Raw genomic sequence first — 26,717 nt, forward strand, 5'->3', positions numbered from 1 at the left:
CAAAGAACAAACTTTAGTTGCGAATTCGAATCTATTAATCTGCCCATATAATATCTCAAGTGACTTATTTATTATACTTATCTATAAAGGCACTACCTATGCAGCAACCGATTTATAGCTATGGTGACAAACATGTTGATGCTAGATTTTTTTAAAGCGATTAACCATCAGATTCCTTGTTCACTGCGATTTTGATCGACTGAATATCACCACTACCACTCACTGTGTTCCATATGGATCCATCTTGGACTTCTTTTACATATTATATTCTACTAAAATTAATTATGCCTGTAAACGTCTAATTTAAGGTACCTTTGGTATCATTTGTAGACCGATGGTTATTCCTTCAACCTACTGAAGTGCATGTAGTCGTGGCATTAGTAAAGACGAGGTTACCTGTGGCACCTATGTGTGCCCGAATACCTACTACAGTCTCACTTAACAAAGACAAATATGGACAGAAAGAAAGATGTGAAAAAAAGGTGGGGATGAACCCTACACCTTCACTGTATGTAATTAGAATTTGTTCTTTCACTTCAAGACCAGTTGCAGATATAACCTAAAACTGAAGGTCATGAAAATTCTTTTTCAGTTTCGGTTACAAATGCATACAGCAGGTCCTGATAAAAGATCCTCCACTAGCGAACAATTTAATTTTGAAGTGATGATTAGGTATAGCGTTTATGTGTAGGTTCCGACTTAACAATGGGAATTAAAAATTTAAAAAGTAATCTATGTTAATTCTAAAGGCTTGTAGCCTGAGAGCCCTAGGGTACTATTTTAAAGTTCCTATGTAGGTGCTCAACTGGCAACAAATGAACGTTTCCAACAGACTGTTCGTGCATAAATAATTATAAACGTGTTGTTAACATACCTGAGGCCACACGTACATACATGAGAGCAGCAGAAACCAATACAAGCTTAAACATGATGATAGTAGAGGCAGTACTCGTCTACGAGGCAGTCGTCCACACATTTATTCATACGCATCGAGTGGTTTAAGAGATTAGATAGGTACATTTTAAAAAAGGTAAGGCGTATGTCTGCTTATTACGAAAGCGTAGAAGGGCCACATACTCTCCATTTTTACTTGCAATTGCGATTTACTATATCGCAATTGCGTCTTAATAACTTGCAATTGCGACTTACTATCTTGCAATTGCGACTTACTATCTCGCAATTGCAACTTATAATTCTCCATTTTGTACATTACTAGTCTTAACTTAAACATTCAACAGGTGAAGTGTTACACTTATTCTCTGAGGTGAGTAAGCAAGCGAGCATCCAGTTCCACAAATACCTTTAATCATATAAGACGCAATGCTAATAGTTGAGTCAAGCAAATAAATTACATACGAAAAAATTTTTGTGCGCATGCGCAGAACGCAACTTGCTTATTTATGGAGCAATTTGAACGAAATTTTGATGGTAGGTCCTTTTAATAAGAGCAAATAAATTGCTTGCACAACAAATTTTGTGCGCATGCGCAAAACGCAACTTTCTTATTTATGGAGCAATTTGAACTAAATTTTGATGATAATGATTTAAAACTTAGAGAAAATCTTTGCGTATTTGAAAACTGTATTTAGTCATCAGTATTACCATTGAATAAGAATAGTGTTTTTATTCAATGGTATTCATTCATCATCATGTTTTGAATATTTGGAATTTACTCCACCAACCTTAGATTAAAGTTGTATAAATACATTGTACTTACCTAAATTGTAACCAGTCTATACAAAATGTTTAAGACTGCCTTCTAGGTATATTTTGTTCAGGCATTCCGTTATTTAAATCCGTCATTTTTAGATGGATAAAGAAACCAGCTATCACCTTTCTACAGCACTGGAAGAGTTTCTAATTGGACGAAATGTAGCAGAAGATACTCTAAATTACCTTCGACTACATAAGGTATTATGTTCTGTGGTTATGTATGATTGCTTACACACTAATATTACTTTCTTAGATTGACACGGATATTATTGCTTTAATGGATGAAACGGAACTTTCAAAATTATTTGCATCTTATGGAGATAGACTTGCTGTTGTAGATTTTTGTAAACGACAAGTTCATACAAACAATCGCAAAATCAGTTTGTTTGATCGTCTTCGCAAAAAAGTGTCAAACAAACGCAAACATAGTAACTCTTACAGCGAAGACGATGATTCAATGCAACCAAGCAGTACAAAACCCCGAAATGGTAAAAATACGAGACTCATAAAACTTGGATGGTTTCACTACAATGAAACATTCAAGGAACCGAAGCAAGTACGAGCAATTAACGGAGGCGGTAGTAGAGATGTTCGCGTACCTAAATATTACAATAAACAAGACATCATTGACGAAGGATGCAATCTATTTTTCCCTAACGGTACATCTTCAAAAGGACTAAAGTTGTCCGATATGAACACTACCCTATTAGACTTTTGTGCTAAAGAACTAGAGGATGAAGTAATGACCATTGAACAAATGTTTCAAACTGCTAAAATAACGCGACTCCACCTGTATTTGTGCACTACTCCAAAGAAAAGAAAGGAAGTATGTGAGACTGTCACAAGTGAAACTGCGGATACAAGGGGCACCAGCGACACAATGTATGGGGAAGTACCAACACAACTTTCTTCTGACCTTACGGAATTCCAGTGCAGTTACAACATTGAAGATTTCCTTTGTTTACCACCGGATGCAGTGGTTGCAAACGACAGGTTGTTAGCAACACAAATACAAAACGAAGAGAACGACGGTTTCATTTTGTCATTGGAACAGAATACTGAGAATACAACTGTTACTCCTGTGAGTCCAACAGCCGATATCTCGATTTGTCTTCATAGAGGACGGGTATTTGAAGAGCTAATAAATATATTTCTGGAGAGAAGAATGGTCGGTAGTAAAATACATGTAACTCTCATGCTCCCCAATGGTGAATTGGAGTGTGCCGAAGATTTGGGTGGGGTATGGAGGGATGCACTTAGCGAGTTTTGGAATTCCATGTATGAAAAATGCACAATCGGTACAAACATTAAAGTTCCCCAACTAAGACACGATTTTGGAGTAGAAAAATGGTCAGCAATCGCCGAAGTATTAAAACAAGGTTGGATTACTGACAAGTATTTTCCCATCAGATTATCGAAATGTTTCATGGAATACACAATTTTCAAACAATGTTCTGGAGACGTAACTACTGATTTTTTTGGTTACATTAGCGAAGACGACAAACAGTATTCCGTGAGGCAATTGGCCATTTTGAGTCGATTCCTACGGACGAACTCCTTGATGTGTTAGGTCGTTACGATTGTAAAACTCTGGCGAAAGAAGATAATATTAAACAAATCATTGACGAACTAGCCCACCAAGAAATTCTTCAGAAGTCTGCTTTCATATCTGATTGCTTTAATAAAGTCCTAGTAAATTTGGTAGATGTCAACGAATTTAATGAAATTTATAGAACTAGCAATCCAACATCTAGAAACATACTAGCAGCTTTGTTATATGATGACAACTTGTCCGAGGAAGCAGAAAAAGTATCTGCTATGTTAAAGAGATATATACGTGAGGCTCCTGAGAATATTCGTATGGCTTTTCTAAGGTTTGCAACGGGGGCTGACATCCTTTTGGGTAATAAAATAAAAATTATATTTTCCAAATCTGATGGTTTCAGCCGTCGACCGATTGCCCATACATGCACAAATACTTTAGAAGTTCCCGATTGTTATGATAATTTCATGGAGTTTCGTTCAGAATTCAATTGTATATTAACCTCTAACATCTGGATAATGGATATTTTTTAATTTTTACATATTTTATTTTATAATTTTACCATAATAAGAATGATTGTTTCGTTTTATTACTAAATAAAAAATACGTTCGGCATTATTTGAAAATAAACTGGATACATTTTTTTTTTTTTTATTATGAAATTTGAGTGCCTCAACTGCTGAGGTCATTGGCACTGTTACATATGTATGTAGTTACATTAGATAAGATCAAGTTTGTTAATTGCCTTAAGATATTTGATAACATTTGGTAGTTCGGAGTGTTTGTTCATCAGGATACATTGAAGATTTTTTGGTGCTAGGGTGAGATGCGTGTGCCCAATCCTGAGTCGTGTTATAATTACTTCTTCTTTCCTGGTGAATGACCTTTTGGTTTTCCATTTCTGGGTGTCGTCTTTTATGGACCTCAGTAGGTTTTCACATGAGGACCATTCTCTTTCCCATTCTCTTCTTACGGTTTTTTTTGTGTATTTTTGGTGGTCTTCTTTTGTGGATAGGTTTTCGATTGTTGCTTCTGCAGATGTGAGGGCATGTTTGGCTAGTTGGTCGGCTTCTTCGTTTCCTGTGATACCTCTATGAGATGGGGTCCATGCGAAGACGATCTTTTTGTTTTTTTGGCTTAGGTGTGTTAGGGTCGTGTGTATTTCTTGTACACAAGGGTGCGTGCAATAGATGTGCTGTATTGCGGTGAGTGCGGATAGGGAATCTGTTATGAGGATCCACTTTTCTTCGTGATCTCTTCTTAGTATGAGCTTGGTCGCTTGTAGGATAGCGTATAGTTCCGCGGTAAAGATAGACGTTCCGTCATTTAGCTTGTACATTGTATTTAAGTTTTTGCTGACAATCGCACTGCCTACAGACTCACTACTTTTAGAACCGTCTGTGTATATTTTATTGTAATCGCTGTATTTTGCAATTAGTTCGTTTATAAGGCTGTGGTACTCTAACGGTGAGGTGTTTGTTTTTTTGTGGTTGGTCAGGCTTAAATCGACTTTGATGTTGGGGAGGGTCCATGGGGCGTTTATTTTTGTAGGTTGTAGAAATTCACGTTGCCAAAGGTTTAGTTTTGTGAGGAGGTTGTAGGCTCGGATGTTGTAAGGGGGAATATTTTTGTTGTTTTTGTTGTGTAGTATTGGGAAAGGGGGGTAGACAAGGTTATTATGGTTCGCGTGTTTCTTGTTCGCTATAATGTTAATTGCGTATTTTAATAACTTCTGGTTGTATCTGTATTTTAGAGGGGTTTTCCCGGTTTCGCTGTAGATACTAATTACTGGGCTTGATCTGAAAGCGCCGGTAACTAATCGTAGGCCTTGATTCTACCAGTTTGTTTAATCTTTTATTACGGCTTACTGTTATAAAACCGGCGTAGTCTATTTTGGACTGTACTAAGGTGTCAAATATTCGTAAGAGCGATTCTTTGTTGCTACCCCACCTTGTATGTGAGACTGTTTTAATTATGTCTAGTGGTCTTTTGCAGTCGGTTCTTAGTTTTTTTATGTGTGGTGCCCAAGTTAGCTTACTGTCAAATATGACTCCAAGGTATTTTATTTGGCTCTTGTATTCCAGCTGTATGTTGTTCAGTGTATGGGGCGGGTTGTCTTGTCTATGTTTTCGTGTAAAGTGGATGCATTTGGTTTTGTGGGCGGCAAAATTGAATCCTGTGCTTGTGCTCCAGCTGTCCAGGTCTTGTAAGGTTTTTTGGAGATTTTGACGGATAGCTTCTATGTCGTCGTTTCTTGTCAAGATTATTAAGTCGTCGGCGTATAGCATTGCTTGCACTGGATAGTGGACGTGGTCACCGATATCGTTTATTGCGATCAGGAATAAGGTAACGCTGAGTAATGAACCTTGAGGAAGGCCATTTGTTTGGGAGTACGTATTTGATCTTACGTTACCAATTTCAACATGGAATTTTCGGTCGGTGATTAGGTTTTTTATGAATGTTATAAGTCTCCCTTTGAATCCCCAGTTCATCAATATATTAATCGCTCTTCTTGTCCAGGTCGAGTCGTAGGCTTTACTAATATCTAAGAGTATTGCTATTAAGGATTCTTTATTTGTAAACGCATTTTTAACTTCCATTTCGAGTTTAGCTATGTGGTCAATAGTTGAATGCTGGCGTCTGAATCCACTTTGTATTGATGTGAGGAGGTTCTGTTGTTCTAGGATCCAGTTTAAGCGGTAGTTTACCATTCGTTCCATGATTTTGCATAGAGTATTTGTGAGTGATATTGGTCTGTAGTTGTTTGGGTCGGCTTTTTCTTTATTTGTTTTCAAGATTGGGACTATTGTAGCAGTGCACCATGACGCGGGGATGTTGCCTTCCGTCCATATTCGGTTGTAAAGATATAGAATAGTGGTTTTGAATGGTGGTGGCAGATTCTGAAGCATGTTGTAATGTATTCCGTCGGGTCCGGGAGCTGTGTCTCTGCAATTATTCAGTGCTATTTCAAGTTCCAGCGATGTGAAGGTTTTATTATAACTTTCGTCATCATCGAGTTCAGTGGGTATGGGGGTGTCTTCAAGTTGTTGTTTGTGTCTCAGGAATGAGTCTGTGTAGGTTTGTGTATTGTAAATATGTTCGAAATTTTTTGCTAAGGTCTCGACTATTTTAGTCGTTGTTGTGATGGTGCTGTCAGGTGTTATTAATCCGGGGATGTTAAATGGTTTGTGGATAGCTTTAATGCTTTTGATCTTTTCCCACATTTCTTTGTTGCTGGTGTTTGTGTTAATTGATGTTACAAAATCTTCCCAGGATTTTTGTTTACTTTCTTTGTAGGTATCTGTAACTCTGCGAGATTGGAGTTCGTATCTCGACGGCGATTGTACACTTACAACGGACAATCTTACACATATACAGTCTATCTCAGGAAAGAATGCCGGCCACAGAACACTTGATGCCGATCTAAAATCGATGGTTTAATATGAAAAACATGGCAAATTACTTCCGTAGTAATAATACTTTGATTAGAATATATTTTCTAATCAGTATTATTATTAGGGAAGTAATTTGCCATGTTTTTCATATTAAACCATACGATTATAGATCGGCATCAAGTGTTCTGTGACCGGCATTCCTTCCTGAGATAGACTGTACGTATTTTTCATCTTTATTAACCTGCTTAATTTTTTTTGCAAATGGATCTACTTATTTATTGTGCGGTTTTACAACACTATAATAAACATGATAGTTTGTTCCGTAAGTATAAGTACACATCAATCGCATTATACGGATCGGATGGAATATTTTCTACTGCAGCTTCATTAAGTAGAATATTACAAAGTTCAAAAACATCCTTATCACAGGGACATTCTTGATCAAGAAATACGCATTCTTCACGAGCAATTTCCAAGTCGTCAAATTCAACGGAGATCAAATAATCATTACTTCGATATATTTCAGGAATATGGTACATAATTAATGGTTTTCCTCTTGGCAATATGCTGTTCTTCGATGAAGATATATTATGCGAGTTCCATTCCAAAACCACGCTGTTCAGCTCTGACTACACAAAAAAATTTTAATGTGATAAATAACAAAATAACTAAGTTCAAAGCGTACCTGGATTATTCGAAGGAAGCAAAATTGGATTAGTGCTTTTTCCAAGTAAGAACCATTAAAATAGCCATCGTCTTGAATCTTTTTAAATAAATTCATCCAAAACTCCGCGTTGTGCTTTCTTAATATTCCCCACCAGCACTCAATTTTTTGATTGGCTGTACTTTTACCATAAAGAAACGCTGGTCTGTGGATATTAATACCCGTATCTCTTCGAAAAAATACCTGCATTTGTTCGATGTGGCGGTTTTCCGTACCCATATCGGCCCTGATGGTCAATGGTATGCCTCCAATCTTTTGTATAGTGTCAACAAAATAACCACCGATAACACGGGGATTGTTATTAGTTCTCCCAGCCTTCATCCACATAATATGGCGCGAAAATCCATCTATACACCCATTAATTCCAATACCAAACGGCTTTAACTTGTCATAAGAGTCTACATGCCATAAGTAATTTGGTCCTTTGTTATTGTATTGTCTTCTTCGAAGTCTTCTCCTTGTTCTTATTTCAACACCCACGGGATCAATGGATTTCAAAAGTCGCCGAATAGTTTCCTGCCGAACTACAAAACCTTCTTGAATGCATTTGAGGTGCATCCAACGATATCCATGAAGCTGCCCTGATTTGGATACCTGTGTCCTTAAATAAGTATGTAGCCACTTGGTTTATTGGAGAATATCCTTTCTTTCGAAAAAGTTTTAAATTTTTCAATCTTCTTTTTAAAGTCCGAAGGCTAATATTACAATTATGTTGTACTTTAAGGAAAGCTAAAATTTCATCGTTGGACAACCCGAGAGTAAAATAAAATGTGATCAATTGCGTTTCACTCATTTTTGCAATGCATGCAATACGCGACAAACGTACAACATAGACTAAGGCTTAAGGCAAGCTAATCGACAGTAGGTATCAATTGTAATATTATGAGTTTATAAGTCGCAATTGCGAGATAGTAAGTAGCAATTGCGAGATAGTAAGTCGCAATTGCGAGATAGTAAGTCGCAATTGCAAGTTATTAAGACGCAATTGCGATATAGTAAATCGCAATTGCAAGTAAAAATGGAGAGTATGTGGCCCTTCTACGCTTTCGTAGCTTATCATAAGTAGTCGCTTGTGTCGAAACTTACCAAATGCGACATTCGAATTTTTGTATTCAGCATTGTAAATGTTTACGCAATCTTTTCGGAAAATCACCAGCATTGAATTGCTACTATTTTCGATCCAGAATAATTCCGCGTAGGTTTCCACAGAGGATATCGATGTAGATAGCAATAATCAGATAGGCAATAACGAAGAAAAGAATAAACCAAAAATAAAAGCCTTAAAATAATTATTTAAAGTCAAGGTCATTACTCAATTAATTTATTGATAAACAGCGTTCCAAATAGGTAATAAAAATAAACAAACCCTTCGCGAAACTCAATACGATGAAGTTCAGACTAACCAACCAAACAGTTGAATTATATATTCTTCCACTTCACCCCCAATTAACAAATTACTGTCATGTCAAGACATTGAATATAATTATTAAGAAAAAAAATTGAACCCAAATGATACATCAATAATATTGTTATATAAAAAAAAATAATAAATAAAATAAAATGATTTGCCAAGTGAATAAGAAACTAAAAAATATACTGATAAAGTGATAAACTACTGTCGCTCAAAGAGATATTGTTGGTATTTAGACCTAAATGTTGTTCGGGAAACGGACTTAAACTCATCAGAGATTTGGTTACCTATATAATTTCGCGACATCGCAAGAAAATGATCGCTGAAATAAATGCGGTTTTATGGTGCGGTATTGTAATAGAATTTAACTTCTTTAACATTTATTTCATGAACATCCCTCCTAAATACAACTTTATTATATGAATTATGAATACTCCGGTGTCTTGCTTTTTATAATGTTATGATACATGCTGGCCGAAGTCCAAGGTTTCTACCCTCATCTACGACCGGAAGCGCAATTACAGATATATTTATTGCAAGGTCAGGTTTAAATCTGGCAATCATCTTAAACCTGCCAAACAACATAACAGATGATTTATTATAATTTATTAGAAGCCCATGATCTTCAGATATTTTACATAACGTGGTTAAATCAGCGTTTACATTGTTGTTTGCGGTACTAATGCTGTTGGAGGGAAATTCATAAAGCAACTGAGCGTCATCCGCATAGAGATGATTAGGAACAGTGCTCTAGATGGCGGTGAAAGTTACTTGTGTATATGACATACAGTAATGGCCCAAGGACTGAACCTTGCGGCACTCCTTTTGCAATTGTATATGTTTTAACTTTTAGATGACTGTCCGTTCAATACAACTCGTTTCGTTCTGTCACTCATATACTCACGAATACTCTTAATGGCAGTTTCATCAAAGCCCATGAAGTTCAAGATGGATAGAAGCACGTTATGATTAATTCTATCAAAGGCCCTGGAGCAATCCAGTAGCACAGGCATGATAAGATTGTTCCTGTCAACAGCGGCCATAAATTTATAGTAGGTATACAGGGAATGTAAGTAATTTGGCCGCAGAAAGAAGGACGGAAAATTTTGAATGAGTGCGATTACACTCGTGAAGCTCGCATTGTAAAAGCACAGATTTAAAAATAGAATATTTAAATCTGTGCTAAAAGCAAGTGTTTAACGTGCACCATTTATAACATTGCGAAATATTTAAAAGGCGCCTAAAACTATATTGCCGTTTAGGGCAATAGTACCCAATCAAAGTGTAAACTAAAGCGAGAGTTTCAGCTAATAGTATCGCTCAGCGCGGAAGAAATTGCATCACCATTTACCTGCATATATATCTGAGTGGAAAGTTTCCTAAAAGTGAGATCACAGTAACGCGCAATTTTAAAAGTGTTCACGAACTACTTACTATGAAAGGACCAACGGCCGAAGCACACTTTTTGTTCATCGCTTTCGAATTTTAATTGCTAGCGTTTGTTTCCATATCGATCTAAATAGAAAAAATCAAGTTATTACTTGAATCCATTTATCCGAGGAGACTGACTGCAGAGAAGGGTTGCAGAGTTCAAAACAACCAGGACGTGGGCATCTACGACGCCGACAATTTGCGAGTCGCAGAAAAAATTCCAAGGTTCGACATCGTTCGAGTTCAACAAACTCCCGCTGAATCAAGAGACTTCATTCATAAGGTAAAAGACAATATTCCTTTATAATAATTAAATCATTTAAGTCATTTTTCGGGAGAATTAATGACAATTTATTTTCGAAGTTGAATTTAACCCGGGGACTGAAATGCTAAAGTATTTAAAAAAATTAGAATTGTTTAGATAGTTTAGGTTTTCTTTTTAGGTTCAACGTAACTGTAATTATCTGCTTTATTTTAGTGTTTAATTAAAATAAATGTATTCTAATTATGTAATATTTTGCAATCGTAATTATTACAAACACTAATCTTTACTCACAGGAACAAAAAGGTTCTGAAATTCAAACATATACCGAATTGTGAAAATTGCGTAATTCTTTCAAGCATATTAGAGTATCCATTTCGGTAGTAGTATCACAGATTTGGGTAGTATCTTGCCCAATTCCCATTGTCGGTACCCATTTCCGACGCCCCGTTAACCCGCAATTCGCATTTTGGTAGATTTCGCTAAAAACACAGAATAGTACTCCATTTTTGGGGCACTTCTTATAGCTCCGGTTTCTATTGGAGGCACGAGAAAGAGAGACCGCGACTCGAGATTTAAGAAACTTTAAACCGCGTGACAAAATTCGCAGCGGAAGATATCTTTTGGAGCCCCGAAGTCGACTACCCCTCGAAAACGCGCGCCTTGCAAAAGGTGGTTAATTTCGACCTTAGGAAAAAAGCAAAATTCCGTCACGCAAGTTGTGCGCGTTTACAAGATTTTTCCGACGACACACATTTGAAAACAATCGGACCAAAACTGTAGAAGAAGATAGCAAAAACCTGAAAAATCTCTAGGTTAGCTCACCACGCGCTGGGATGGCGCTCAGATGTCGCCGATACCATGTAGCCCCGTCTCAATAGTATTAATTATGCAGTATTTTTTCTCTAAAAAAACGTATTTAGACTTTTGCTCTAAAATAATTAGGGGAGCTAGTAATTGACTATAAAGAAATTACCATTTAAATCCCTATGCTGCGTGGCGCTAGGCACCACCCTGTATATTATAATAGGTATATTATTACACTATGGTGGCGTAAGACTCTAAATTGTTTATTAATTACAAATAAATTGTATAACATTGATTAGATAATAAACAATACATAAGTGGATAGAATGGATTACACTATAGTACTAAAAATTACATTTAACAAACTGATAACTTTTCAAAATTTTCAAATTAGGCTTAAGCGCATAATCTCGCAGAGTATTATTATGTTGTAGATCAATAATAGGTGATAAAGTAGGTCGTCCGTGTGCACACTGAAATGGGAGTTGGCACATTGATAACTCCTTTATCAGTGTTTCACTCTCCTGTATTGATAATGGTTTTCCAAATTTGATTGCGCCTAAAATTACGCATTAACTTAAATAACACCAATTTTCGTACAACCTCGACATGCTTCCATGTTGATAACGTTTTGAATGACTGTGGGCTTTTTGAGACTTATACCACGTGTAGATAAGATGCCATCAATTTGCTCATTAATCAACGAAATAATTAGCCTTCTCAAGTTACGTTCATCCTACAATTTTGAGTATTTTTTCAACAATGCTGCATATACAGGCAGACGAAGGGTTGAGTACTCTACTGTCGAAGACTCGTACAGCAGAGACTATGCTATATTTGGAAAGTTACTCTTTCCTACTCCTCCCAGTCGTGTACCTAATACATCTTAATCTTAAAATTTGGACTTACATTTTTTTTTAATTGGGACCATATACACAAGGGCATATGTGTAATTTCCAGTGTTTTATGCTGGATCTTGTACAAAAAACCTAGAGTCTCAAAGTATTTTTTGAAATTATCTAAAACAATTAAGTCTTGACCAGAAAATACATCCACAGCAATAATGTTGCACTTGGTGGACCTAAACCGCTCATTTTCTTTATAATCTATAACACAATAATATTCATTTGCATATGTTTTGTTGTTACTGTAACTTACCTTTAAGTAAATTCTCCAATCGAATTCTCTCACTAACTGCATGTTGATCGAAAAGAATAACCAATTGCGTTGACTGACAAAACGTTACTATAAATTTTTTATCCAATTGTCCGATAATATCAAGATCCAAAAATAGATCTTTTGCAAAAGATTGGGGCTGTAAGTTATTGAATGTTTTTATCATTGCTCTTGGAAACGCCGCAACTGACACATTCTGAATTGCATTAACCACTTGTTTACTTTTTTCTTCATATAAGTCAGTAAAAAATTGACTGACACCTGCAAGGAAGTAGGAACATGGATCAAACAAATTAAATCAATCTAAACTAAAACAGTTAATTGAACGAACACAATTTATGGAATGGGCAATTAATCAAATCATTTATTTTATTTGATAGCATAAATGCTAGAAGTAATTTTCACGGGTCGATTTCTTTAGGAATATTAAAATAAAAAACCCACGACTACTTTATACAAATCAAACTTATAGTAATTGACGTGGATCTGCCTACTCTTGGCGTTAGAGAAGTTGAGTTCAGCCGGCCAGTCTCAGCCGTCTGCTGGTGCTACGTATATTGGGGTCGACCCAGTGGCGTCTGGCACTATAACCAATGGGGGAAAAAAAGGAAAAAAAAGGAAAAAGGCCAACGTGTTTCATTCCTCCGGCACCCCTGACTACAGGGATACCGGAGGCGGGCTGCTCAGGGCTTCCTGGCCCTCTTCAGCCAGAGAACGGGATTGTTAGGATGGGTACAGTTAGGGATGGGAACGGAAGGAACGGAGTTAGGGTGCTGAGGGGGAGAGTACTGCTCCAGCATTCGCCTCGTAGATTTCAACATAATGCTAGCATTATGCGAAGCTACGTATGTCTGAGGAAAACCCCCTGACAAAACCCCAGACAGAGCAGTCGGCAGCGGGATTCGAACCCACAACCTTCCGAATAGCATCAGTGAGCGCATCCACTGCGCCACGTGCCTCGGTACCAATGGGGGTGTTGCAACCTTTTCTTGTCTATGGGTAACAACGCGCGGATTCTGTGACCGGTCCGTGCAGAATACAGCTGAGCTGAGATGACTTTCCACATCGTAGAAGCAATCAACAAAAATCCTCACCCAGAAGTTTGGTTGGTCCGTACGTTTCAACCCATATCCAAGTCCCAGAGGCGGAACCAAACCTTTACCACTGAAGCATCCACGAAAGAGCATTGAGAACTCCTGCTGCATACACCATAAAGGTATTTACGAACATTTGTTCTTCGCGTTGTAGTTTTGCCACTTTTCGTCGTCATTTGCCTAGTTGTATATTTGAACTAACGTCATAGTGTAATAATTAAAAAAAAAACTATTGAAGATAGCGTCGTAGACATTTTTCAATGGTTAGTAGAATTAAACCTCTCAAAAATCTTGAGTTGAGTTTATAAGGTAAAAAAGCAAGTGACTAAGAAAGTAATATGTAAGTGAGAAAAAATTGTTTGAAGGTCGAATGCGGATCCATGATTTGGAAAATACTCGGCGATCAAAAAAGAATTGATGTCGGGTCACCTTTGAAATTTTTGTTTGTTTGAACTTCTAAAAGCGACTCGACATCAATCCTTTTTTGATCGCCCGTTTGTGAACACCCGCGAACGGCCCCGAAACAATCATTTTCAGTTTGGAATGTTAAATTACTTATCCCATCTTGAATATAATTGCTCCATTTAATTGTCCCCAACTCATCTTCATGGCATTTTATGAGGGCTTTCAGCAATTCTTTTTTCGAACAAGGAGTTAAGGAGCCATTAAACTTGATAGTTTTAAACAATGCCGGTGATGAACCTTTTGGCACGAAATCTATACGTTTCGTTACTTTAAACGAATTTGTAGTTTTTGGACTGAAAATTGAGGTCATTCCTAGAAAATGAATTGATGAATAAAGCTGGCTTATAGAACGTTCTAATGTACCTGTGCGTTTGTTTATAAAAAACTTATTCCCCACTCTGTCTTCTTGTTGCATCCATTCATTTTCTAAGATCACAGCGGGGTTAGCATCATTGCATTGTGGATTACAGATTGAAGTTTTTCCTGAAAAAATTATGCTGTAAGCAATATAGAAGTTATGAGAATGTAGTTACCCTCTTGTTGATTTATGTAAATCAGATTCCCACTGTTGTCTTCTTTGGTCTCCCGTTCATCTTTCATTACTGTTCTGTAGTAAGAATTACTAATGGGAAACACAGGCGATTGCCTGGAGTTAGAATTTCCTAAAAACATTACATTGACGAATTTTATTTATAGACAAACATAACTGTGGGATAAATGACGTATCCACAGGGTGGTTCAAATTCATGGCTCACCATTGGAATCGTCGTAACGGTGAGAGATTTTTGAAAATAACTGAGATATCACCGAAAAAGTGAAAATGTCAAATATCGTTGTCGTTTTCTCTAGTTTAAACGGTTGGAAATGGACTATTCCCGTTAGCACCTTCCATGGGTATTTTCTTTCGGAGAATTTGAATCTGTTCAGAATTTCCATAGTATGCTAGATGTTGAAGAATACCTGCTTTCTTTTTTCTTATAGGCCCAATATTGGAGAATATCGAATATACAGGGTGGCAATTTGAAAACTTACCACCCCCCATGTCTTAGTAAATAAACGAGATATTTAAAAAAATCAAAATCCGTTTCGGTAATTCGGAGGGGGAATCACAATGACATAGTTGGTGACGCATCCCCTCCAACCCCCTGCGCCCTCTTAATCCAGCCGAGATCTAGTAAGACAGTGCAGATATCCCAGGATCCAACACCACTACGCAAGAATCTTCCCGAATGCCGATCTGCCGAAATATGACTTATCCGCTTAGAGGTCAGCGACTTGCTTCAGTTGCAGTAATTAAAGAAGTAGGTACATTTTTTTCTCTTGCTTTTTATTGTATCACAGTTTATTGTAATGTAGCTAAAATTTTATTAACTTTTTAGAATTATTGTTGTTATACCAGATGAGAGATATTTAGTCAAAGAGAAGCCTAAATGAAAATTCTATACCATTTTTCACCTGAGCAACGTGTCAAGACGAAAAGATCAACAGGCTTTATGGTTCAACGGTAGAGCGTTGGACTATAAACCCGGAGGTCGGGTGTTCGAACCTGGGTTGAGGTGAATTTTTCATCTGTGGCGGAGACGGATAAATAAATAAACTTCCTGGCTATATTGTCGAAATGAGTCACGAATTTGAACCTCATTTAAATGCAAGAAGATACATATAGATACCTGTGTGCTTACTAATATACTTATTCTCCTCCCAATTAAAATTGTGCAACGTCCACTCCTCGTCCACAGGCCCATTTTGATTAAAAATCCAAGTTTTATCTGAAAGTACTTATGAATTTTTCAATAACATAACGTTATACCTACCCTCAACATTTTCAATTGTTTCAACTTTATCGGCGGCTAGGGGGTAAGAATGAGCGGGTAAGGAACATTGCATAAAACTATTATTTTCGTCCGATTTATCCTTGTGCATTACAATAGATGCAGGAAACATGTCAGGCCCATTACGAAAACCAATGGGGGCGGTAGTAAGCATATTTGAATTTATTGTCTCAAAGTTACTATTACACAAATTTCGGTTAAAAGTGTTCTCGATGCGGTTTTTATTGTGATGCGAAATCCAACTCACAGCAGTTGAAGTAATACGAGGGATACACTTTCGTCGTTTCCTCTCCTTTTTTTTGGATGCCCTTTTCTTGTGCGTTTTGATTTTCTGCAGTTCGTGATTGCTTAAAAGATTTGGATGTAACTCAATTGGAGGGCCTGAAAAAAATACTTATAAGAATGTTTTTGAAAGTACCTGTCTTACCCAGTTGCAATAAGGGTTTCGCTTTATGCGACTTTGATTGCTCGGGGAATAACTTAAAAGGTATATTTTGCATTCCTATAGGTTCGGGAAGGAAAGTTTCTGGTTGCTCTTGATGGTTAATATGTACTTGGTAATCTTCATAAGCAGGGCTTAGTCGATTCACAGGAATTGTTATGTGCATTTTCTGTTTTTTTCCTTTTTTGTTTGCCTTATTTGGTTTTTGTTTCCCAAAAAACTGTAAATTCCGCTTCATCTTACTTATTTTTCCATTTCTTATTGAAAATGGATTTTGTAAATTCTTATTTAGGTCTTCATTTTGAATTAAAAGGGAATTTTTAAAGAAAGGAGAAATAATACCCTTCACTCGCTCATCACGAGTGAGACCCCTCGTAAAATACGACGGTGGAGAAACCCAAAATGTTTGCTGCACAGTTGCATTGTAATCATATGTAATGTGGGCATTTTCTGAACGTCTTCCCAACAATGAGTCATCTATGAAGTATTCAGGGTTTCTGTTAAAATACGGAGAGTATTGACAATTAAGGACGTCGTATCGAATATCTTTTTGTCCCCAGTTTCCAAAATTGTTATCAACAAAGTATGATCGATGCGTTCTTTGGGCACACTTAGTAAAATTGGTTCTTACTATTGGAAAATGGTAATTAGACTGAAACTGCACATCTTCCTGTTGCATCATAGTAGTCTGCATACATTTTGAAACCATTTGCTTGTTCTTGCTGGTTCTAATAATGTGGGAATTTTGTATCACATTTTTCATCGAATATAAGGTCATGGTCATTGTGTTGTGATTTACTTTTATATTGGTGTTTGTTTTGTCCGGTTCATTAACGGGAAATGCGACCGTGGACTTTAAAAACATATTCAATATAAGACCCTTTCCTTTTTGTTGGTCGTGCATTGAGTCTGTAACTGTGGGACAGTAACGTTGTATTTCAGCTGGAGTTTTCTTCGAACCTTGTATTCTTAGGTAATGCTTATTTGACGATAATTGTTGCTTACCGTGATCATCTATTTCAACAACTTTTGAAGGATCTGATTGGGCGAGGGGTATTTCTGATTCGGGATCGTTACGTTTTACCCTTTTCCCCACGACAACTCCCTCCAGTACAGAAACTCCAAATTTACTGTTTAAACTAACACTTTTTTTGCTGACGATTGCTGAATGTTGACTGGTGGTCATCAAGTTCTTATCCTTCCACGTTGCGCGCATTCCTTTTTCAAGGCATTTCAAAATGATGTCCCAGTTCTTGAATTCCACCATGGTTTTGCGTGGACTGAGCGTTAAATCGACTATAGTACATGGGCAAGAGATATTCAAGCAGTAAACCGGATGTTCATTTTTTAAACAAATATTGTGCAACAGAGATCCTAATAACTTTTGTATTTTTTGGGAAACGATCGGGCGTTTGTTTACGTAAAGGAACTGTAACCTACTGCTACTATGTGATTGTTTGTAGATCAAACCCGCCACACTTATTTTACCTTTCGACACCTTCATTTCCACAAATTCGTTGATTAGAATATCCGGATAAAAATTAAAAATTGCTTGAATGACACTACTGGCCTGTTTACTCTGTAAGATAACATTCCCTGTACCATCATTTCTCAAACTAAAAGTGATCTTTGGATGTATAATTGCTAACGCTTCCATATTTTTTTTAGTTTCCTCCAAGTCAAAATTCTTATTAACACGTTTTTGTCGAACAGGAAAATTATGCATAAATTCTGACACAGTAACCGTCGTCCCTTGTGCGGCTCGTAACTTCACGCTTTCTGTTTTTGACCATTTGCCATTTTCGTATGTTTTACTGTACGTATTTTCCGTATCCTTGGGTCGTGACGTGATGTTGACATTTTTTGACATTTTCGCAATACTAGCTAAAGCTTCCCCGCGATACCCGTATTGTTTAATTTTGTTGAGATCTGCTAAGGAGCGACATTTACTAGTCATATGCTGAAGTCCAATAACTCTCATGTTTGGTTGCGAGACTCCGATACCATTATCAACAACTTGAATTCGAAATGTCAAAAGATTCACACGAACGGCGATCGCAGTGGCCTTTGCGTCCAAACTATTTAACACCTAATACAAATAAAACAGTATACATGTTTTGCACAACAAATTGTACCTATTTAATACGGTTTTGTAATGGCATTGATCAAAAGAAAATTGGTACTTATTGATGCTCAGCATCCTATAGATTAACATGTCCACCAGCCATAATTGCTGATAATTGGTGGTCTGTGCCTAATTATTATACTAAATGATCTTTCTCATCAAAACAGTGTACTTAATCTGCACGAAAAAAATGTTGTTTTCCTTGGTAACATCAGTAAAACATCAAAACGTAGTATTAAACTGTTAAACACAGAAGCATTGAGCCCTGCTAAAACTATTTAAGATAGTGCAGCAGTAGGTATGGGTCAAACGAGCCAGCAGATATCCTTTCATAAAGTAGCATAAATAACTGAAATGAAAACACGAAGAAACCACACTAAAATGTTTCGATAGCAAAGCTGCCATCATCAGAAAACAAAATTGTTCGCGCGTACGTTTTATTAAAGTTCTATTGCGGTTTGTTGTTGAACCAGAAAAACAAAATACGAAGAATCGTATACGATTTTTAGTAAGGGAATTTTTTGACATTCAGCTCGCGTTCGGCAACCAAACTTTTAATCCGGCTCATATTCAATAGCACTGTTCCTTGAACTTGTAAAAATCGATTGGCGAAGGTTTGTTATCGCTGACTATTTTCGTCCTCGAGTTAGACGAGGAACAGACAGACAGACGGACGGACAAATCCATCACAGACACAAGACAAAACTTTCACTTCAATTTCTGACTACCCTCTGTGTATTGTGACGTGCAGTTTCAATTGTTTTATTTTCAAATTTGAGTTATGTTCAACGGAGAGAATTTACACATACAGGGTGGTGACTTGCGTAACGCATCATAGGGATTTCAATGTAAAATTCATAACATGCGATTATTGGCTCCCCAAATTACTTTAGAGCAAAAAATGTATTACCTAAGGTTTTTTTGTAGAGAAAAATTTTTTACGTCAATATCAACCGTATTAGTTTTCAATTTTTTGCATATAAAGACGGAAAATTGAAAAAATAAAACCCGCATCTTTTTCAATTATCTGCCGTGCCATGGAATTTTCTAAAACAAAAAGATATCCAGTTATCAATTAGCAGCAGTTCGAAATGGATTTTATGATCGACTTCATGGTTACTGTGTTGCAGTTAATGGTGACTTATTCGAACATTTAGTGTAAATTGTTATATTAGGAAACCGTTTTTAGCGCATTTCCACAAAAATTAAAAAAAAAACAAGTTAAAAAGTAATCGTAAGCGATTTACATAAAGTGCATTTCAACTTGCATTCATTTCCTATTTGTAAGATGCAACTTTTGTTAAAATTGTAAAAATCCGGCCACAAATATGAAAGATAGCGTTGCATAATGTGCAATCCATTTTGATATCCTACTTCAATTTCAGTTTATAAGAAGAATTTCATTTCAATGCTTTTCTAAATAAGAAAGTTGGAACTGCGCATGCGCAAACCTAAATTTTGAAGCGAACGTTAGATTTTCTATTGCTCCAAGTGGCTATGTATCAAATTTCATTTAAATCTCTCCATAAATAAGAAAGTTGGCACTGCGCATGCGCAAAACCAAATTTTGAAACTGACGTGAAATTTGCTTTTATTCCAAGTGGCTATGTATAAAATTTCATTTAAATACTTTTATAATTTAAAAAGTTCGCAATTCGGTTTATAAATGGTTGAGATGCGAAAAGGGCACTGTGAATTTTGAATTGATTCGACTCAACTTTTGGCATTGCGTATTATATGGCTAAAGCTATGCCCATATTGAATTTCATACAATTCAGTTCATAACTAACGGAGATGTAAGAGCGATAGGACATTTCTAAACAAAGTTATCGTTCACACGGACAGATAGAGGGACAGACAGACAAAGGAACAGACGGACAGACCAACAGACAGACGACAGACAGCAATGCAAAATTATAAACGATCTCTAGGATCGTTAATAAACGGCAAAAGTGTAAAATTATGGAACATGTAAAAAACGGTTTTTTGTTTTTTTTACAATAACTTTTTTTTGTAAGCGGTACAGAAAAAATTCCTTCCTTGTTGCAAGACTCGACACCATAACGAACCAAATAGCGAAAAAAGTAGAACAATAGCTCTTAAGATAAAAAAACTAGTAGCGTCTCAAAACGAGCGGACGGACGGACGGACGGACAAAGTGGCCACAATAGCGCATTTTTTTTTATTGTGAAATGCGCTAAAAATGTAAATCGTTTACGATTACTTTTTAACTTGTTAGTAATTAGGTCTTTCTTTATGTTGAATTCGCTGATCTAAATATAATACTTTTTGATAGAATGTGATTTGTTTTATAGCAGACATTCCATGGCATGACGGATATTGGCGTAGTTTTTGTATTATAAAATTCCATGGCATCACAGATTATTGAAAAAGATGGGGGTTTTATTTTTCCAATTTTCCGTCTTTATTATGCAAAAAATTGAAAACTAATAAGGTTGATTGACGTAAAAAAATTTTTTCTACCAAAAACCTTAATACATGTTTGCTCTAAAATAATTTGGGGAGCCAATAATCGCATGTTATGAATTTTACATTGAAATCCCTATGATGCGTTCCGCAAGTCACCACCCTGTATGATTGTAGCTGAAGAGGCATGATCAAATACCAAATGATGATGAAATTGGTATGTGCGGATTATGTTTCTATAATTTCACTTCTCTACTTTATTTGAACTTGTACCTCAGTTTGGACGGCACTGGGTTCGTTGTAATTAAAGATGTAAAATTGGCTCTTTAATGGTGAAAAAACTCCCTTTAACGAGCACTGAGAAAACCATAAAGACAGTTTTCAGATAAAGCGACGCCTGCTCGATAAACACAGCACTTCCACTAACTTCTTTGTAAAACTTGAAACACGTTTCCGCTTAACTTAAACAAGAACTTTACAACTGACAAGACTGACTGTCTTGCAATAAATACGATGAAATACGGCTTTTAGCCATAACGTCAGCAAAGAGTTTGTTAATATTGATGGAAAGGTGTTGGTATATTGTGCCAGATAATTTGACATAAATTATGTGAAAACAAAAAAAATACATTGGAAAATTGTACCTACGTCAAAATCAAAGAGATGCTATTCCGGAAGCAGCGTAAAGATGAAAGATAACCCTAAGTTTGGCTTTCATATCACCTCACGTAGAATTACCAAGCTGATTGTTTGACAACTACCATTATATCTAATGCTAATAACTTAAAGTGTACAAGCGCCTGCAAACTGTCAACTTGTGGAAAAGTCACTGAAGAAAAGGAAGAAGTAGCAGATTTTAGTGTATATGAAACTTTTGAAAGTAACGAAGGGGTTGATTTAGTTTTCATTAAATGTTAAGGGTTAAAAAAAATTCCGTTCGTTTACAATTCATGCATTAGATAGGTAGGTAGGTACTAATTGTTGATTTTATCGGAAATGTATAGTTATGACAATATTGTAGCGCACACAAAAGCTTTCATTTAAGAAAATGATGAAGTCGGACCAATAGTTCTAAAGATAGGTATAGTTGATTTTATAAAACAACATCCGCCATCTTGGATATTGGCCGCCATTTCTATTAACTACCACTTTGAGATGGCAATTACCTATGGTTTTTTTGCATCCTAATATATGTGTCTAACCGTGGTAAAAAGGAAAATTGGTACCCCCAAATTATACCTACCATTTCCTTCTATCTTTTAATTTTAATTAGCTTATCCTAAGTTTCGAATTTACATTAAATGTTAGTAGTTTGCATCTCTATTGTTAATTGAAAGTAATAAAGAGGATCTTTAATAAATAGGTACCTAGAGCTTCATTTTATTTCAAAATTTGCAAAAATAGGCAAATATCGTGACCCATTTAAAAAGTTTGTTAAATATCTCCCGTTCTCACTAAAATAAGATAAAACCGACCCCATTTGAATGTATTGTAACGGAAACGCTCCAGACATGACGTCGCCTTTGGCGCTCTGGAATTTTCTACGCGCGCGATAGTGGGATTTGTATAGGAATATTCCAGACTTATCCGGTAATTACGCGAGTGTTCTGGACTTACATTGCTTGCGTGTATAAATGGTTGCGGACCGAACATCGCAGTGAGTTTTACTATCGAACGAGATCGAGTACGGACGAAACATTGAGCGCGAAAATCTGATATAAATTGCGAAGTGTGTAATATAAATGGTCGATATAAATTGTACAGTTTTTGTAGTGTTTAGTTTTGTTTAATAAATATTGACATAAATCGAACCCGAAGTTATAAATCACGTTACAGTATTTTTAAACTGGATCACTTTTGATCCTTAATAATGCATAAAATGTGTTATTTTGCAAACTTTCCGAGTTTTCCAAATCCTTTACAGTTTTTGTTCAATATAGGTACTTACCGCCACTATCTACTTAGTACCTACTAACTATAGTTAGGTACTAACTTGACATTTTTGAAGTTTTTTTACAAATGCCAACGCCAAACGTCAGTTTGAATCATGGATGGAATTTAATTATAAACATCTGTACGTTACTATGCATTGCTACTTAGAATTACCGATTACAAAAGTAAGGATATTTACCAATTCCGTGATACATTGAGCAATACTTTGTATATTTGCGCCGCTTCGTAAGTAATCTCTCACATCTTGAGGTAAACTTTTGATGTCCATTTTTAGACAAGTAGGTACTTAGTTGTCATAGAAACAAACTAAAGTTATACAGTAATAACAATAAGCAAACCACCTATGAAGACGCATTGTTGCTATCTGACTGAAGTAATTACATATCTGCTAGTATGATATAAAATGTGTTCTATTGTCCGAAAATGACCGATGATGTTTACGTTGATTAAATTCAAATGCCAATCAAAACGCTGCCTCTACATATAACCCCCTACTCTCTATGCAGGTCTATGATTAAATATTGCAAAAATAAAGGCTGTTTAACTTCACCAATACAAAATTGGGAGTTTATTGAAATCACTCCAAAATTCGATTTTGAGATTTCACCGGATCGATACGTTTCAAGTTCCCAGGAGTTCAAAAAAGTGGTAAGGAGCATCAGACCGATTTGGCTGAAATTATGTACCAATGTGGCTTCTAATGGTCCTAAAAGCTGAGAAGATCGTGGAAACGATTGAAAAATAGGAAGTGCCCTTTTGGGTATAAAACCTAAATAAGAAAGCAACAAAATTTTGATTGAGAGAAGGCCGTGTAAGTTTTAGGTCACGTCTAATATTAATTAATTTGACTCCTCGCGTTCAGAAATTATCAGTGAGTTGATTGTGTGATTAAATACAGTTGTGGACAAAATAATAGCGGTAAATACATTGATCTGTGTGATTGGTGTAGCTCCAGTCGTCGTTTTTTTACTTTTCTAACTTGTTTAAATGGCAAAGAGAGAGAAAAACCAACTTTGCCACGCGACTGACGTCGGGAGAAAATTCTGCGGTCAAAAATCAACAAACATGTCTAATTTTTTAGGTTTTTCTAAAATAAGAAGACTGTAGAGTCGTCACTTATGACATTTTTATATGAAAAATAATATTCTGCCAAATGGCACTTTTTTTTTGTTCAATTTTCAATGACATTTTGACATAATTGAGGCTCTATACAGAGTGTTAACGGAACGCGATTTTTCTCCGAAGTTATTAGAGATTATTAGATTTTTAGTGTTTCTAGTAAGCTACCTACATCAAGTATAAATCAGAAAAGAAAATTTTAATTTTCGGAGATATATACGAGTACCTATTTTTGGCTTTTTTTTTAATGGTACGGCCTGATGTATATTTTTCATACTATTTGATAGAAAATATTTTAAAAGTTATTAGATTGGATATTAAAGAAAACTTTATTGAATTGATAACTTAGATAAGATTATTATTTGTTGTAAAAATGGATAAATACACAATTAACGAGAGGGTAGATATGTTGAAATGTTTCCATTTATCACTTAATAGGTAATTTAAGACAAGCCTTGCGATTACACCGCCAACAATATCCTAATCTCTGTCAAATCAAACATAATTTTTCAAATTAGAAAAAACACTACGTAGAACTGGTTCCCTGACTGGCAAATCGCGAATCGTCAAATAAATAAAAATTTGGAAGCTGATGTATTAGCATATTTTAAGGTGCATCCGAGAAACTCAGTTAGAGAAGCTGCAGTAGAATTAAACGACAAACGTATCGCATACACAGAATCTCAAGAAATCGTAAATTCAAAGCTTCATACATAATATCCATATAATCTCTATCCTGGTGATTTTGCAAGTAGGTACGTTTTCAACTAATATCTGATGCGGAATTGTTAATAATATTATTCTATGTCCATATTTTTATGACTTTAACTTCTCAAAGGTATTTGATTTTTTTACAAAATGAACTATAAGGAATTTTTTTGATGATATACCATTAGCAGCTCGGCGCGGAATGATATTTCATCAAGATGGTGCACCTGCGCACAATTCATTAAGTTTAGAAGGTATAACTTTTAAAAAATGTCAAAATAGGTATATCTCCGAAAATTAAAATATTTTTTTCTGTTTTCCCGAGAAATTTTGGTGTAGTCGGTTTTTGGTAAAAAAGGAAGGTTGTACACTGCCTTTTTTTTGGCCCGAAAAAAAAATTGTCTCAGATCGACCGGGAAAAAACATTTTCTTATAGAATGTGGCCTGTAGAATCCATAATATTAAACAGTTCCAAGATTGGGCTGCTAGATCAAAAGTTACAGCCCTATGAATTTTCTTTCGAAATTGGTTTCTAGTCTATAACTTTTGATTGAGAAGTCTAATCGAAAAAGTACGAATTGTTTTGGATTCTATTCCCCAAAATTAATAAGAAAAAGTGTTTTCCCGAGAAATTTTGGTGTAGTCGATTTTTGGTAAAAAAGGAAGGTTGTAACTGCCTTTTTTTTGGCCCGAAAAAAAATTGTCTCAGATCGACCGGGAAAAAAACATTTCCTTATAGAATGTGGCCTGTAGAATCCATAATTTCAAACAGTTCCAATGTTGGGCTGCTAGATCAAAAGTTACAGCCCTTTGAATTTTCTTTCGAATTGGTTTCTAGTCTATAACTTTTGATTGAGAAGTCTAATCGAAAAAGTACGAATTGTTTTGGATTCTACACCCCAAAATTAATAAGAAAAAGTGTTTTTCCCGAGAAATTTTACGGACGTGGCGACATCTCATTGGAACTGGTTCAACTATTACAAGAAAATAATTAGGAAAAGTATAGGGATTACCAAAGAGATGGCGCAAATATACCAATTGCATACATATTGCATATTAATTTGTGTAGCTTACTAGACACACTAAAAATTTTATTTGAAAGATTTTTTTGTCGCCAATGACATGAATAATTTCATCCTTATAAGTTCAGGCAGGAATCAGGGTTTTCAGCAACACTTTCACGAACCAAAGCAATATGTTCTTGTGAACAAGCGTTAGGACTGTATTTTTCAGTTCCTTGATCTTCCATGTAACCCGTCTCTTTTTAGCGCATTTCCAAAAAAATTAAAAAAATGCGCTATTGCGGCCACTTTGTCCGTCCGTCCGCTCGTTCGTTGAGACGCTACTAGTTCTTTATCTTAAGAGTTGTTGTTCTACTTTTTTCGCTATTTGGGTCGTTATGGTGTCGAAACTTGCACCAAGGAAGGAATTTTATCTGCGTTTATTGCTAAAAAGTGTAAGTATATATTTAGTTATTGCAAAAAAAACGAAAAAACCGTTTTTTACATGTTCCACAATTTTACACTTTTGCTGTTTATAACGATCCTAGAGATCGTTTATAATTTTGTATTGCTGTCTGTTGGTCTGTCCGTCTGTTCCTTTGTCTGTCTGCCCCTCTATCTGTCCGTGTGAACGATAACTATGTTTAGAAATGTCCGATCGCTTTGACATCTCCGCTAGTTATAAACTGAATGACATGAAATTCAATATGGGCATAGCTTTAGCCATATAATACGCAATGCCAAAAGTTGAGTCGAGTGAAATTTGATACATTAGGCACTTGGAATAAAGGAAAATCAAACGGCAGTTTCAAAATTTGGTTTTGCGCATGCGCAGTGCCAACTTTGAAGGGAACGGACTCTAAACGTAGTTGCGAGGGAAAGGAGGTAAGCACAAAATGGGCCTTTATTTGGTGTACCGAAGCGCTGCTTGTTGGGTTCCCTTTGGGAGTTGCATTGAATTTCAACACAATTCAATTTGTTGTACCTACAGCAAACAATAAACCTTCTAGGAAAATCTAGAAAGCATATCATATTTCACAGAAAGAATGAGTCACATCCACACTTGCTTTATTTCTTGTACTTATTACC

At 36.0% G+C, this 26,717-nt stretch overlaps 3 protein-coding genes across 7 annotated transcripts; 1 reads left to right on the forward strand and 2 right to left on the reverse strand.

Annotated features, from left to right (window-relative positions):
• The first annotated feature begins 1,582 nt into the window (after positions 1–1,582).
• LOC116162639 lies at positions 1,583–6,870 on the forward strand. 3 transcript variants are annotated; one of them, XR_004143574.1, is made up of 3 exons: positions 1,583–1,911; positions 1,967–3,616; positions 6,821–6,870. XR_004143574.1 is itself a non-coding variant. In XM_031476293.1 (3 exons), exons 2-3 carry the CDS (start codon positions 2,163–2,165, stop codon positions 3,281–3,283), a joined length of 1,065 nt encoding a protein of 354 aa, XP_031332153.1. In that variant the 5' UTR covers positions 1,583–1,911; positions 1,967–2,162; the 3' UTR covers positions 3,284–3,720. The 3 variants fall into 3 exon arrangements, 2 of the variants coding, with proteins under 2 accessions (XP_031332153.1, XP_031332152.1); XM_031476293.1 differs by lacking the exon at positions 6,821–6,870 and having other exon boundaries at positions 1,967–2,201; positions 2,258–3,720; XM_031476292.1 differs by lacking the exon at positions 6,821–6,870 and having other exon boundaries at positions 1,583–1,763; positions 1,810–1,911; positions 1,967–3,720.
• Positions 6,871–8,283, reverse strand: LOC116162640. Its single transcript, XM_031476294.1, has 2 exons — positions 7,337–8,283; positions 6,871–7,280 (listed from the first exon to the last, which is right to left on the reverse strand). Exons 1-2 carry the CDS (start codon positions 7,931–7,933, stop codon positions 6,948–6,950), a joined length of 930 nt encoding a protein of 309 aa, XP_031332154.1. The 5' UTR covers positions 7,934–8,283; the 3' UTR covers positions 6,871–6,947.
• Positions 8,284–11,533: 3,250 nt separating this feature from the next.
• On the reverse strand, positions 11,534–23,157 carry LOC116164304 (DNA mismatch repair protein Mlh3-like). Of its 3 annotated transcripts, none has more exons than XM_031478456.1 (11): positions 22,979–23,157; positions 16,281–18,384; positions 15,836–16,234; positions 15,704–15,790; positions 14,555–14,683; positions 14,385–14,504; positions 14,112–14,333; positions 12,445–12,723; positions 12,196–12,392; positions 11,890–12,022; positions 11,534–11,845 (listed from the first exon to the last, which is right to left on the reverse strand). In XM_031478456.1, the coding sequence occupies exons 1-11, from the start codon at positions 23,066–23,068 to the stop codon at positions 11,631–11,633; spliced, it is 3,975 nt and encodes a 1,324-aa protein (XP_031334316.1). In that variant the 5' UTR covers positions 23,069–23,157; the 3' UTR covers positions 11,534–11,630. The 3 variants fall into 3 exon arrangements, with proteins under 3 accessions (XP_031334316.1, XP_031334315.1, XP_031334317.1); XM_031478455.1 differs by having other exon boundaries at positions 15,692–15,790; XM_031478457.1 differs by lacking the exon at positions 11,534–11,845 and having other exon boundaries at positions 11,985–12,117; positions 15,692–15,790.
• Positions 23,158–26,717: the final 3,560 nt, after the last annotated feature.

This window comes from Photinus pyralis, unplaced genomic scaffold (genome assembly GCF_008802855.1).
Source record: "Photinus pyralis isolate 1611_PpyrPB1 unplaced genomic scaffold, Ppyr1.3 Ppyr1.4_LG2, whole genome shotgun sequence".
NCBI lineage: Eukaryota > Metazoa > Arthropoda > Insecta > Coleoptera > Lampyridae > Photinus > Photinus pyralis.